Below are 15864 nucleotides of genomic sequence, written 5' to 3'. Positions count from 1 at the left end.
ATAATATTCTATGGAAAAAAATATTTAGATAGTTTTAGATATATGATATTCAAAAAAGTTGTTTCTAAAACTTTTCTAGAAAAATTTTATTAAAAATTATTAATAATATTGTGATATAAAGGTTTAAAATGTTATTTTTTATAGAATGATTATTTTTATGTTTCGATTTTTTTTATATTTTAACGGAAGTTTGTAGATTATGTTATGATGTTCTATAAGGTATGCTAGTTTTAAAATGAATGAATATAGAGTATAATTGATAGTCAATATTTTAAATATGATAGTCTGGGATGATTCGAATATGTTTTTTAATGGATTTTGAATTTTAGATTTTTAAAAAATATATAATTGCTAGCTGAATTTAATTAAGACAATGAATCATTTACATTTTGAAGCAAAAAGATTAAAAGATCTTCTTTATGATATAGAAATTAATTCTGAAAGTTTTAAGTTACTTCCTTTAGCTTTTGAAGAATTTGCTCTTTCTATTTCGGGTTTTATAAATATTTAGTTTTTGGTATTCTATTAATAAGTATAGATTCTACAAGAAATTCTTGTCTTTCTTTTCTCCCTGAGCTTATTCGGGCTTTGTACTTGCCAATAGATCCTTTACCTAATATAAGAGTTATAGAAAAGTTAATATCTACATTGTCTTGGAAAGATATATGCGAATTAGATCTTGTTCCACATATTCTTACAGGGATTATGTGCGGAAATGAAGATATAGAGCTGTTTTGTTTGAAAATGCTTTCCAAATCAACTAAAGCAATTACTCCTAATGATATTAATGAAAATATAATTAGTTGTATAATTTCTTGTATATCCTCGAAGCATTGTTCATCTGCGAATAAGGCTATAGAAATAATATGTGATGTATTATAATTATCTCATTGGTGATAAATTATTAATATTTTATACAGCTTAATCTTTCTAGTGATATGTTTAGAGAGAGGCTTTTATCATCTTTTTTAGCGTTATCGACTCAGTTTTTTTCATCAGATGACTCATTTTCTTCTAGTTCCATGATTATATCTCGATTTTTAACTCTAATATTAAAACTTTCTAGTCAATCGTTCGAAATGTTTAAATTTCTTGCTTCCAGTAGCTTAATAGATAATGTGATGAACTTATGTAATTCAAATGATCTTCTTATGAAACTTTGTAAATTCGATTTTTTATCGTCCTTGTTAACTCTTAATTATACCCTCGAATGGCTTGAAAATCATGGATATTTTAAAGAAGCTATTTCTCCATTTCTTATGTCTCAATCTTCAAATATTGATGTTGATACTGAACTTTTAATAATTCAATCTTGTAAATTTATTGAATCGATGAAGTATATTTCTTTTAAAGATTTTAAAAGAATTGATTCTTCTAATAATTTGGTATCCAGATTGGTTGAAAATTTGTCTTTTAGATCATTATCTTCATCTCTTTATAAAGCAAATCTTTTTACAATTGCTGGAATGTTTTGTTTTTCTGATGATTTTTCTGAATATATTTATTTTAAATTGAATGATATGTCTAATCTTACTAAAACAGATAATGGCTTAAGTGCTCTACAGTTAATATTTTCAAGTCCTTCAGATAAATATACTCAACTTTTTTTTCAACAAAAGTTATCTTCGAAAGCTATGTTTGATATTATGATGTCTGCAAAATCTCCTTTTGAATCTACACGTCATTCTGCTTTGTTAATTTTGAAAGAGATTGTAAAACATCCATGGGGTATTTTAAAATGTGTCGAATTAACTCCATTGATGGAATTTATATTGTCTAGAACTACTGAGGAATATTTCGATAGAATGGTTAAATACGATATAGTCAAAATAATGGAAAAAACTGGAAGACATTTATTAGGACCATGGGAAGAAGAGGTTTTGCGATATGTTATGAAAGGTGTATTCGGTACTTCGTATCAGCCTGGAGTTTTATTATAAAGGAAATACGTGTTATATTTAACTTTTGTAATTTTATTAATAAATATTAAGAAAAAAATTGAACGTTTATGATTATTATTTTATTTATGAGTATGATATTGGTTGCAAGTTTTAGAAATAAAATTATCTTTTAATGTTTGAAATAACAATTATTTTTTTAATAATATTATGCTAAATCATTTTTCATTTGATTTTTTATTAAATAGTTTTTGTTTTAAAATTTTGTAGTCAATTTTATAGGATTTTATTATATAGTAGTATTTTTATAAATAGTTGTAATCGATCTAAATATAAATTAAATGATTTCATACAAATCTTTTTTTATATAGTCATCATTAAGTATATTTTTAGGCATTTTCTATTTTTAAAGGATATTGATTTTGAAAATATTTGGAAAGTCATTAAAGTTTTATAATATTTACTATTTTTGTTATTTAAGTAATGTGTTATTATAATAATTGTTAAGATGATGTTATAAATTGTTGATTATTGCAAGGTAATAATTAAAGATTTAAGAGTAATCTATTATAGAATTCCAAATTTATATTTTTCAGATTCATTACATATTTATTATTTTTTTATTTTGCTTATTTTAATTTTTAGAACTATAAATATGTTTTATGATTTAGTTGGTCTTGAGTTTCTATTTTGCTAATATTAGTTTTTATAAATATTTTTATTTATAAATATATTTGATATTTTCTATTTAAAAAATTATAAATCGTACCATTTTAAAATGTTAAGATAAATGTGACTTTTCAATTAGATACTATTTATTGGATGATATATAGCTTTTTTCAAAAAGTGTATGTTCTTTAAGGGCTTAATATGAGTTTTATTATTTTAGTATTATACTAATAGTAGAAATTTATGAAATCATCTGTAATTATAAATTAGTTTTTCTATAATTGATCTAGATTATATAGCAAAAAAATGGATTTAGTGCTTTTTCCTTCTAAAATATTATGTTGGATATTAGAGATAAATGTTTTTTTAATGAAATGAATTTAAAAAAGCTAGTATATATTGTTTTTTTCATTTAGCTAATTTGTATTTTAATTATTTAAAGTTTAAATGAATTATAAAAATTAGTTTGATTGAATCTAGAAATTATAAACATGTGTTTAAAATTTTTTTTTACAAATTAATTTTATATTTTTACATTTTTTTTATAAACGGTCAATTTTAGGATTTTAAAATATAAATTATTTTTAAAAGGGTTGATAAATTATGGAAAATAAAAATATAGATGATAAATTTATTGAGAAAAAAAGTAATTTTAGGGAAACGGATTCAGTCAAAGATTATATATTGAATTGGTAAGTTTATGTTTTTATTAGATTTTTTCTTTTATTTTTTTAGTGTAAAAATAGCAGAGGTTGCTATTGCTAATAATTGTCTACAAGAACTGGAGCATATTATTTTCGATATTTTTGACTCTTTTATTGTTAAACATAATATATCTGAAAAAATTGTTTCTACTATATTACTTGATATAAAAAAACTCAATATTTCATTTAATATGGAAGATATTTGTCTTGACAATATATGGTTATTTCAAAATGATGGGCATTGTAGTGAGATTTCCCCTGATAATATATTGAGTAGTTTGACTGTATTATTAAAGGAGCTTTTGGTAAGATCATTATTCATGGCTTCTTAATATTATTAATTATTAGGCTGTTGGCTTGGTATCTATGGAAATTGCTAGAGAAAGATTAGAGTCAAATCTACTTGTTTTAGTTTCTGCTATTCTAAGTCATGTGAATTTTACTAAAAAAGTTATTCGAATTAATACATCCCTTCTTTATAAACAAACTAAATTTAATCTTATTCGGGAAGAAAATGAAGGATATTCAAAACTTATAGTTGAAATTAATTCATTTTTGGAATCAGATATTTTGAATAAGGATAAAGATATGATTAGTTTGGGAATAAAACAAATTTTTAATAATATTACATCTTTAATTGGATTTTTTGATTTAGATTCTAATAAAGTTCTTGATATTTTGTTAACTATTGCATCTCAGAATCTTATTTATCATTGGAAGATATTTATTGAGTTATTTTCTATTAGTTCTTGGTGGGGTTTTGCAGAATCATATTATAATTTAAAAGATATAACTTCTCTTGAGAAACGAAAAAAACTTGACAATATTTTACAAAAGGGTATTCAAACCTTTTTTGACGATATACATTGTCATTCTGGGAGTAAAGTGGCGTCTCAACTTTTAGGTTTTAAATTAAAAAATTATAACTCTGAAAACATACAGGAAAACCCAGAGTCTCTCTTTATGTTGATAGCTCTCCTAGTTAAATATGAGTTAGTAGATATTGGTGATATTTTACCTTATGTATTTATAATTCTATATTTTTATTAATTATCTGATTTGAAATAGCTTTCTTCTAATGACAATATGATTTGGACGGAATGGAAGAATTTTAATAGTAATTTGGAAGAAAAGGCATATAGAGCACGTGGAAATGCTTTAAGTGTGAGTTTTATTTTTTTCTTTTAAATTCTTTTTTGATAAGGATAGATGGCTGGAGCGTTAACAGATGATAGTATTTCAAAGGATAAAGGAGATAAAGAAAATAGTTCTAAGATAGAATCTTCTGAACCATATGTAATATGGGCTAATATAAATCATGTAAATCTAATGTTTTTAGTTTTCAACTTCTCAAAATTTTTATAATCAAAAAGTGCTTTTTTTAAAAGCACTACTTTCTGTTGGGGCATTACCTCAGGCAGTTTATATGTTCTCAGAGTTTCCTTTTTTGTCTGGACCATATCCGGAGTTGGCAGATCTTCTTCATAAGATTGTTCATCATATGATTAGTGATATATATAATAAAATATCTCCTCTGTCGGGATTATCTAAAAATCTACGTCAAAGTCTTTTTCAGGAAAAAAAAAGGCCCTTAGATATGCGGTTTCGAGATTCTTTAGTATTTACACACTTTCCTCGTGTTAAATTAACTTTAGATCCTCTTCCAGTTCATATTACAAATGATTTATTGAAAAAATTTTTTTATGAAGATGATGCAATGAATCTTATTCCTGTTTGTGAGACCTATGATGATTTTCACAAAATAGTTATTCCACTGCTTCGTTTTTCTAGTTTAAGAATTTACCGTGATATTAAACTGTTATGTAAAATTTGTAGAATAGGCAGAGCTCAAATTAAAGAGGTTTGTAGTAATATGTTATATAAGTTATTAACATTTTAAAGGAATGTTCGTCTCAGAAAGTTAAAGAAGCATGGAAGAATGTTTTAAGAGGATTTTTGTTACCCGCATTATCAATGATTCAAGTAAATCCAGGAGTAGTCAATGAAATTTATGATCTCATCAGGTTTTATTCGTATTCTGAGAGATATGCATTTTATGGAGAATGGAATAATGTTATTTATAAAATATATCCTGAATTAAAAGTTAAAGTTGTTGAAGTTGAAAAAGAAACAAAAGGAATTTTACGGCGTATTTCAAAAACAAATGTTAGACAATTTGGAAGAGTTTTGGCGAAAGTTTCTCATTCAAATCCTTGTATCGTATTTTCTGTTGCTTTAAATCAAATAGAATCTTATGATAATCTTGTTGATGTTGTTGTTGATGCTGCTCGTTATATTACTATTTTCGGATATGATGTTTTAACGTTTATTTTATTGATATCTTTATCAAATGAGAATAAAAAAAGATTAAAAGATGATGGTACCAGTATAGCTCATTGGCTTCAAGGTAATTTTTAAAATAATGTAATAAAAGTTAATTATTATTTCAAGGTTTGGCTTCATTTTGTGGAAGATTGTTTAAAAGATATTCAAATATGGATCCTATTACAGTTATTTTTTATATTGTTAATCAACTTAAAATATCAAATACTTTTGATTTGATAGTTTTGAAAGAATTAATTGCTCAAATGGGTGGTATTTTGCCTCCAACAAATTTGTCAGAATCTCAGCTTCAAAGTCTTGCTGGAGGTGAATATTTAAAACAAATAGCAATGTCCCTCATTTATGATTCAAAAATAATTTCTTCGAAAAGTTCTTCAAGGTTGCTTAGAGCTTTAGTGGAATCTAATTTGGCCGGGCCTCTTTTAATTCTTATCGCACAGCAGAGACTTGTTTGTATTTATAGATTAAAAGATAGCAATGCACCTTTGAAACTTTTAGCAAATCTCTTGGATGAGGTGAAATATAGAATATTTGTAGATTATTCCTTCTAAATTTTCTAGTGCCAAAATGTTTTAGTACAGTATGTTGAATTTTTAACAACTAATTTGGATTTTTCTAATTTTTCAAAATTGGTTCCTACTATTCCTGATATGTGTTTAAAATATGGGATAGAACCCGTTGTTGCATTTTATATAGCTAGGACGAAAATAAATGAAGAAATAAAGGTTTTTTTTTATAATAGCATTGCAATCATTAACTATTTACAGAGATATTATGCTAATGAGGATTTTAAAAAAAATAAAGAAAGACTTATTGAAGAGAAAGAAAATTATGAAAAGGTTATATTGTTTTGGTTTATTTATACCTTTATTGAACATATTAGAAAAATTATGCTAATATAGAGAATTCTATTAATCCACCACCTAATCAGATTGTTACAAATAATGATACTAATATTTCAAATATTTCAGAAGACTTGGAAGAAGGTGAAGAAATTGAAGATAATACTAAAATTTTATTACAAAGCAGACATAATGAAAATTTGAATATTAGTAATAAATCATTATCAAATTCTGTATTGGTGTCTCTTGCGGAATCAATTACTGAAATTCTTCCAAAGACAACATGGTGTTATATAAGGTTATTTTCTGGAGTTGTATTTTTTGGCTAAATTTTAGAAGTCCATGGTTTTATGTTACATTTTGGCAGCTTCAACTTTATGATATTTATGTACCCATAAATCAATATGAAATAGAAATGAACAAAATGAAAACAGTTATACATAATATTGATCAGGATCGTTCTGATGTTAATGTTGTGATATTTTTTCATAATTGGGAAAAAGTGCTGATATATTTTAAAGGGTTCTTTGAAAAAAAAAAAAGAAAAGGATTTGATTGTCCAAAAAATAGAAAAATGCCAGGCGGAGCTCAGTTTCCAGATGTCTTCTTATGAAAACACACGGAAAAGAATATTTTTAGAGAAAGATACATGGTTTCCTTTTGCTTCTGTATCAATAGAATCAAATGGTCCAGGATCTCTAGGGTCTCATAGAAGGATAGAGGTTTCTAATCATTTGATACAATATTGTTTCCTACCTAGGTGTCTCTTTAGTCCTAATGATTCTATTTATTGTGCAAAATTTATACGTTTAATACATTCTTTTGGAACTCCTAATTTTTCTACTCTTACCTTGTATGATAGGGTAAATTATTTATTTATTTAAATTATTTTTAAATTATGTTGATAGCTTTTTGGTGACTATTTACCTTCATTGCTATTTATTTGTACTCAACAAGAGGCTGAAAATTTTGGCAGGTTCTTAGAAGAAATATTAACTGATTTGTCTATTTGGTATAAAGATGAAATAGTTTATAATAAAGAAGCAAAAGGTATAAAGAATTTACCTGGATTTCAAAAACGTTGGTCTTTTAGTTTTCGCGATAAACCTCAAGAACATATTAATGATGAAGATATGCTTCAATATGAAGAATTTAAACGTTTAATGTATAAATGGCACAGGAAATTAAATCAGGTTTTTCATATGATTTTGTAATTTGTATCTAAGATTTTAGGTATTTAAAATATGTCTGGATTCGCAAGAATACATGCACATTCGTAATGCTATTATAGTTTTGGAAAAAATTTCTCAATGTTTTCCTGTTGTAGCATGGATGGGACGAGCACTTAAAGATAAAGTTTCTTTTATTATAGAGCAAGAAAAAAGGGAAGATTTAAAAGTTCGTGCTCTTGGATATCGTGCAAAATTAATTAAAGGAGAGTCTAAATGGATGTCAATAAATCAATTTCAGAAAGTAATATTGATTATATATGTATCTGTATGTTTGATTTTTTTAGATCGATAATTTTTCAGGACAAAATAATTTATTTAATGATTCTTGGACTCAAGTATCTACTTCATCTACATCATTAACGACACCCTCAGAAAATAATTATCTAATAAATTCTGATTCTTTTGCCAAATACAATCAAAATTCTAAAAAGAGTGTTGATAATAATTTCAAGGATTTTGATTCTAAAAATTCTGTTTTATCTGATAAATCCTCTGATAAGTATGTTTGTAAATACAATAAATATAATTGTTAATATTTTTTAGATCTAAACAATATAATCGATTATATGAGGATCAGGATTTAATAATGAATGTTAAAAGTAATAATGAAATCAAAGGTGACTCTGTTATTAATGCTTCTGTGAACAAGCTCCGAATAGAAAGTATTATAGACTCGGGCTACATAAATAATGGTAGTTTGAAAAAAGATGATTTTGATACTAAAATTTCAAATATATCTCAGTTCAATAGAGATGAACAAATAAAAAAAAATATATCTATAGATAAAACCGAAAATGTTGAGGTGCATCAAATTGATGATAAAATGTTTTTTTTTTAAAAAATATTTGAAATATTGCTGATTTTTTGAGGTTACTTAATTATAATGTATCGGCACAGTCGAAAACTTTGAATTCTAATCTGAAAATACATGAAATATTGAATAATGATGATTCTAATTTTGATTCTGAAGATTTATCTGTTAAGAATAGTTTTGAAACGAAAAAAATAAAAGCAATAGAACCTATCGAATGGCTACATTCCGATGATAAAATTTCAGAGTATAAAGACATACGAAATAATGTTACTCCGGACTTTCAAAAGCATAGTATTTTAGAAAAAGATTTGTCTTCGATTACAGAGACTTCTCTTAAAAAAATTGAGAAAACAGATATAGAAGAAAAGCTTTCTCTTTCTTCAGAAAATTTAATTCAAAGAATAATTGCTAATGATGCTGAATCAACGAATTTATCTATGACTAAGACAGAACATGCAACAAGAACTTATAGAAAAGTTCCTACTGAATCAACAGATTCAGTAATTTATCAAAATAAGATAAAAGCGTCGCAAGATAAAATCGATTCTTTGACTGTTCATTCAAGACGTAGACAAGTAATGATTACTAATGAACTAAAAGAGTAGTTTTAAAATTGCATTTATGATATTTCTGATTATTATTATAGACAATCTCAGTCTAATAATTCTTTATTGTTTTCTAAATTTAAGGATATACCTAAGGGTCCTTCTTTGAGTAGAGATAAATTTTCTGATAGTAAAACCTTTTCTTCTAGAGAAATTTTACATGATGAAACTTCTGATCCTTTTAATCGAAAAATATCTCCTATAAAAACCTCTGAAATGGGAAAGTCTCGTGACGTTTCTGAACAAAGGAAAAGTTATGATTATGAACCTTCCTCCATGAGACGTTCTAGAATGCGTTTTGATATGGAAAAGCCTTTTATAAAGCGTAATGTTGATGAATCTTTTCGAACATATTCTTCAGGATTAGAATCGGATTCTAGACGCGAGTCTTTTTTAAAGGAATCATTAAAAGAGACAAATTTGAAATCTAATAGAGAAGATAGAAGAATAGTTACTCTAATTAATAAGGATGTATATAACAGGGAAAAAGATTATGTACACGAAGTTGGAAATTCTGGCTATAATCGTGAAAAGATAAGGGATAATGATAATTTTAATGAAAGGAATAGATTTTTTACTAATAAAGATGTTAATTTTATGGAACGAAATATAGGAAAGACGCGGTCTTTGAGAGAAAGTAAAGATAATTTTGAATATAGAGAACATACCCGAGAATCTGCAATGTTTCGTAAACATTCAAGAGTTTCTTCTATTCGTCAGATAGGGAATAGAGAACTGAATGATACATTTAAGCGTAGAAGAACTGAATCCTGAAATTATGATATAAATATTTTTTTGATAATTTTAATCGTAAATATAAATATTTTTTGAACTAGTGATTTTTTTGCTTTCCCTGATTTTTTTTTTATGCTTGTTAAAAAAATAACTTTTTTGATGTATTTGGATTTTTATATAGATATTTATAACGAATTAATCTACAAAATATTTTTGGATTTGTGATTGTATAATATTACATTTTGAAAATCTACAATTGGATTGTTTTATTAATTAATATACATGATTGATAACTATTGTTGTATATAATTTGTTTCCTGATAAATTTTAGATTTTTGATGTTTTTGATGATTTGTAATATTTTATTTATTATTTAATAGGTTCTTGATTTTTATTATTATTAAATGAAGTTGAAATGTTCATAATTAGATAAATTATATAAATTATGGTTATTATGAATATTAGTTTAAAAATTTTTAAAACTAAAGATTTGATTACTTAAAATAATGAAAATTTTGGAAATTATTATTGTAATAATTTTGTTTTTATATTATAATATTAGATATATTTTGTGCGCTGGATATTATCATGATATTTTTTATAATGAATGATATAATTTTTATTTCATATAATTTCTTTAGAAATTGAATGATTGACGTATTGAGTTATCTTGTTTTTTATGTTTAATTGAAAAAAATATTTAAATTTTTGGTAACTAAAATCTACTATAGATAGAATTGGTAGTGTAAATAACCAATCTTATGATGATTATGTTTATATTTCAATATAAAAATTAATAATATTGTTAGTAGCAATATGAATTTTAAAATGATAAACATTTAAGAATATATTGTTATAACAGTTAAAATGTGTATTTATTAATTATTGGGGTTTACTCAAGTAAACTTAGGACATTATGTACAAAGATATAAAAATAATTATTTTAATGTTTTTCCTGTATACGAGGAGGATGATGATATGTATTTCTAGATCTCCATGTTTTTTCTGTTCGATTTCTAGTGATTATAAACTTATAAAATAATATTCAATATTTTATATTTGTTTTATATGTTGAAGTATGGCAAATACGCGTTTTATGAAATAAATAATGTAATTGTAATATTTATAATATATATATATAAATATAAAAAAAATAAGATAATCGAATATGAAATGCATGTTTATTTATAAAGATGTTAAATATTTCATATAATAGCCATTGAAAAATATCTTTAGTTGTTAGATTAAATTTTATATAGTATTATGTTTTTTAAATGAATATATAATGAATATATTTTTCCTATTTGTTAAAGTTATATTTTATGTTTTCTTTTGGTAGAAAATATGCTTTTTTGAAATGTAATATTATACTTGAAAATCTAAAACTACTCTATTTTTGATAATTTTTTAGTTTTATTCTTTAACTCAGTAATAGTAATAATATGTGATATTAAATTGTAAAAGAAATATAGAATTTTAACATTTTAATCGTATTATAATTTTAAATGTTTTTAACAAGTATCGAAATAAAAATATAAAATGATAAGATTATATATTATATAATATTTCAAAATAATTCCCAGTAGTAAAAATATTAATGCAGATGGTATGTGATCCAAGTTCTATTAAAGTTAACAGGGCATTTGGTTGGGTTATTCCACCGCTTTTAGTTGGTGTTATGGGCTTTACTACATGGGTTTATATTGTATTAATATGCAGTATTAAAACATTAGCAAATTATTTTTATATTGATTCTTTTTAGTAAATCATTTGGTAAATCGTGGTAGGAGTCTAGGAAGTAATCACTTTTTTTATTGTATTTAAAAAGCTTATGATCTAGTTGCTCTTCTTGTTGTTTTTTCTATACTCTTATCTATGGTTGCATTTTCTTTTGCACGTATTATTTTTACATCTCCTGGTTATGTTCCTAGATTTAAAGACTTAAAAATATGTTCATCAAATGATATTGAACTAAGAAATCATATAACTGATCAGATGAGAACATTTTGTCTATATGATGCTTATGTCTGCGAAAATGATGGATTTCCAAGATGGTGTGCTATATGTGAAGTATATAAGCCAGATCGTGCCCATCATTGTAGTGAGGTGCAGCGTTGTGTTCTAAAGTTAGATCATTATTGTCCATGGTGATATATATTAGTTTTCGTTTTACAATATATTAAAATGTATAGGGTTGGTGGTGTCATTGGTTTTACACGATATAAGTTTTTTGTTTTGTTTATATTTTATGTTACTCTTATTTGCGTTTTTGTTATATGTTCATGTGCACCTTTGATTAGAGAATATTATATGATGGTATGATTGTATAGCTTTATTTTTTCTAAAATGTTTAGAATGGTCATGTTCCTGGGCCATGGATAGGGATTCTTGCAATGTAATGTGGTTTGATTGTAGATTTTTTTGTTAAAATTCTATTAGGGCATCTTTTTTTACGTTATTTTTGGGACCTTTTACTAGCATTCATGTTTTTTATATATTTCGCAATTCAACTACTATAGAATCAATTAATTTTTATGCTAGATTTTATCTTCTTAATGTTTTATATGATACCGATAAATCTGGATTTAAAAGAGCAAATATTACTACAAATCCTGGTGACCATCCATGGGATTTAGGTTGGAAAGAGAATTGGTGTTCTGTTATGGGGAAAAAATGGTGGGAATGGTTTTTTCCCATTAAGGGAAGGTAAAAAACGTTTTTTGTGGATTTAAATCATTTTATCTTTGAATAGTCCTGGAAATGGTTATCATTTTAATTATAATCCTGATAAACTTGATGAATGGAAAATAATAGCAAAACAAGTTGGAATAGTACCTACGTATTTAAATTCATCTAAAAGTATGACTTCAAATCTTCAATCAGAATATTCTAGTACACTTTCACAACCTGGATTTTGGACAGATAGCGGTGCTCCTACGTCTTCTGTAAATTCTGTTAAAATGTTAAATGAACAAATTTTGTGAAAAATATATAATGAAACAGTCGTTTTTTTTTCTTTGATTCTATAAAAATCTTTATGTACATTGATGTACTCTTGGATATGATTTTTATAAATAGAACAAATGTGTATATATATATATTAATTTTCAATTTTTTTTTTTAAAAATAGCATGATTTCATACATTTATTGTTAGTGATTATAAATATAAATAATATTAGATAATAATTAGTTACTGTATTAAATATTGATATAAATATATACATTATAGTAAATATATAAAATGCGTAATTGAAGATTATGTTGATAATTATGAATTGTTGAATTACTAGTATTTTAAATTTTATTCATTCTAAAATATATTAAATTTATATTTTTTTTAGAACTTTAAATATTAATACACTAATTAAAATATATTATTTAAAATGTTAAAATAAAAATGTTATAGAAAATTAGTTATATTAAAATGAAATTTTATATTTTAAAACTATAAAATACTTTTAAATGTATGAAATAATTTTGTATAATAAACTATAATTATTATCAAAAATAGTTTATATATACTTTTTACATATTGTAGATAATTTTTTATTAAAATATAAAATATATTTTAGATAATACAATAAAAGTTAAATATATTTTATTTCTAAAAATTATAATTTTTATATATTTTATATAAAAAAACATATACATAATGTAAGAAAAATATATGATAATATTTATGTAATTATAAATTATATAATAAAGAAATATTATATAGTATATACGAATTTATATATTGATTACAATTATTGTTTTAAATAAAACATGAATTCTTAGAATGTTATATATTAAAATAAATAATATACAGTTCTATAAGTTCTATAAATTATCACTTAAATTTTAATATTACACATAATTATATCATTACTAGTTTTTTAGTAAATATTTTTTCCTCTAGATTTTTTTATATATCTATCTTTAAAATGTAAATTCAATTGATTAGATATCAAAATTTGGAAATATAGTAAATTTTATATATGTAATATAAAGTTATAAATACAAATTTAATAGATTTTACATAAAAATATCACAAATTTAATGCAAAAAAAAAAACAATAAATTTTACATGATTTTTTAATAATTATATAAAGATATTAAAAAGTAATAAAAATAATTAACCATTGATTCTGCTAATAATCTATATATTAATGTTTGATATAATTAAAATAATATCAAGAATTAGTATTTTCATCGTATCCTTAAAAACAATTATTATATCAATATAAAAAAAAATTAATACCATTATATGCAATAATATTAGCAGTAAATGGGGGTATATCATGCAATTTTCCTTTAGTCCCTAGATCTAAAATTTTTTTTTTAAGCATTTCAGATGTAAAAAAAATATCATATGTAGAATTTCTGAAAATTAAAGAATTTAAATAAGCAAGCAATCCACATACATATGGAGCAGCCATAGATGTCCCGGAAAGAGGCATAGTTGCTAAATTATTACCAATCCATGCAGAAATAATATTTTGACCAGGTGCAAAAATATCAACACATTTTCTAAAAAAATTAATATAAAAATCTTTGTAAAAAAAAATACCCGAAATTCGAAAAATATGCTTTATTATCTAAAATAGTAGCAGCACCAACAGTAATAGCAGCTTTAGAAGAAGCAGGAGAATAATTACATGCATCATCATTTTCATTTCCAGCAGCCACTGTAAAATGTAAACCTAAACTCACTGCAATGTCTACAAAGTAATCTAAAATTTTACTTTTTATGCCTCCCAAAGACAGATTAGCAACAGAACCTTTAAAAGAGGATTTATTTTTAATAGATTCAACATCTTTTAAATGCATCATAATTGACCATTCAATGCCTTTTAAAACATCACTCTGTAATCATTAGTTACCGAAATAATAATAATATAATTTACTAAAAGCCCAGATCCATCACTCCTCAACACCTTTACAGCAACAAGATTAGCATTTTTTGCCACACCATAAGTAGAACCAGCAGCAATGCCAGCTACATGAGTACCATGTCCATTATCATCAATATTTTCACAATCAGAAGGTACAGTTATTCCCCACTTTGCTCGACCCCCAAAATCAGTATGTTCTATATTAATTCCCGTATCAATTATATAACTTAAAAAAATAAGGACAATAAATTAGAAAAAAAAACATACATAGTAACTCCCTGACCAGAAGAAGAATCAAAATCATATTTATTAAAAGTAGAAAAATTAAGCGTATTCCTATGAGAAAGTCGCGCTAAACCCCATCCAGCATTCTTTTGCAAAGACAATGCATGAACATATTGATCTTTCTCAACAAATGCTATCTAAAAAGACATTAACACAAAAAAAAATCTATAATCATGCAATATCTGAAAATCTATAATACTTACATCTTCATATTCACCAATATATTTCACGAATTCTTTTAAAAATCTCCCATGATATCCCCTGAGTTTATCAGAAATATTAAATTCATATTTTAACCAGTCATGTATATTAGTATTTTCATTATCAATTCCAAATTTTTCTTTTTTATATTGCTGAAACCATCTTAAATGATCATAAATCCATAAATAATGTCTCTGAACTTTTATATTATCAACTGATTCACGAAATATTACAATATAATCATCATATTCATTTTCACTAAATACTATTATAGGAATAGAAGAAATGCTACCAATAAACCCAATTATAATAAAAATAATAAATTTCGCAATAAATTTCATTTCTAAAAAACTATAATTCATATTTTTCATAAAAAAATATCGATTATCATATGATAATATTTTATTTTTTTAAAATTATAATTATATAAAAAGCTACATCTATATGTAACATTATCTATAGATACATATCAATAATTATATATCTATCATAATAAACACCAAAATTAACATTTTTTTATGAATTAAAATATTTTTAGACAATTTAAAAAATAATTTATGTAAAACATATATTTGATATTCCAAAATATATCTTAGCTTTAACTTTTCAAATATATACAAATTATTTTTTTTTTCAAAAACGTAATAAATAATAAAATATA

General features: G+C 24.1%; 4 protein-coding genes across 4 annotated transcripts; 3 read left to right on the top strand and 1 right to left on the bottom strand.

Annotated features, from left to right (window-relative positions):
• Positions 1-330: 330 nt before the first annotated feature.
• Positions 331-1940, top strand: PNEG_01799 (hypothetical protein; the record flags this gene model as incomplete). The annotated part of the gene is made up of 3 exons (XM_007875576.1): positions 331-494; positions 539-873; positions 921-1940. The coding sequence occupies exons 1-3, from the start codon at positions 374-376 to the stop codon at positions 1938-1940; spliced, it is 1476 nt and encodes a 491-aa protein (XP_007873767.1). The 5' UTR covers positions 331-373.
• A 1230-nt stretch (positions 1941-3170) lies between these two features.
• PNEG_01798 (hypothetical protein) lies at positions 3171-9881 on the top strand (the record flags this gene model as incomplete). The annotated part of the gene is made up of 19 exons (XM_007875575.1): positions 3171-3259; positions 3303-3576; positions 3620-4294; positions 4340-4435; positions 4481-4567; positions 4611-5132; positions 5174-5678; positions 5723-6129; positions 6175-6339; positions 6382-6453; positions 6498-6754; positions 6796-6928; positions 6978-7319; positions 7365-7649; positions 7690-7929; positions 7973-8187; positions 8232-8513; positions 8558-9103; positions 9149-9881. The coding sequence occupies 19 exons, from the start codon at positions 3171-3173 to the stop codon at positions 9879-9881; spliced, it is 5925 nt and encodes a 1974-aa protein (XP_007873766.1).
• Positions 9882-11421: 1540 nt separating this feature from the next.
• PNEG_01797 (hypothetical protein) lies at positions 11422-12844 on the top strand. Its single transcript, XM_007875574.1, has 7 exons — positions 11422-11560; positions 11605-11640; positions 11683-11989; positions 12035-12158; positions 12197-12237; positions 12282-12548; positions 12595-12844. Exons 1-7 carry the CDS (start codon positions 11440-11442, stop codon positions 12824-12826), a joined length of 1128 nt encoding a protein of 375 aa, XP_007873765.1. The 5' UTR covers positions 11422-11439; the 3' UTR covers positions 12827-12844.
• Positions 12845-13969: 1125 nt separating this feature from the next.
• PNEG_01796 (hypothetical protein) lies at positions 13970-15544 on the bottom strand (the record flags this gene model as incomplete). The annotated part of the gene is made up of 6 exons (XM_007875573.1): positions 13970-14041; positions 14084-14352; positions 14393-14688; positions 14730-14943; positions 14985-15139; positions 15206-15544. The coding sequence occupies 6 exons, from the start codon at positions 15542-15544 to the stop codon at positions 14016-14018; spliced, it is 1299 nt and encodes a 432-aa protein (XP_007873764.1). The 3' UTR covers positions 13970-14015.
• Positions 15545-15864: the final 320 nt, after the last annotated feature.

Source organism: Pneumocystis murina, assembly GCF_000349005.2.
Source record: "Pneumocystis murina B123 chromosome Unknown supercont1.8, whole genome shotgun sequence".
In the NCBI taxonomy this organism is placed as follows: Eukaryota; Fungi; Ascomycota; class Pneumocystomycetes; order Pneumocystales; family Pneumocystaceae; genus Pneumocystis; species Pneumocystis murina.
Note: the sequence above shows the minus strand (reverse complement) of the source record. Positions and strands in the feature narration are given on the sequence as shown.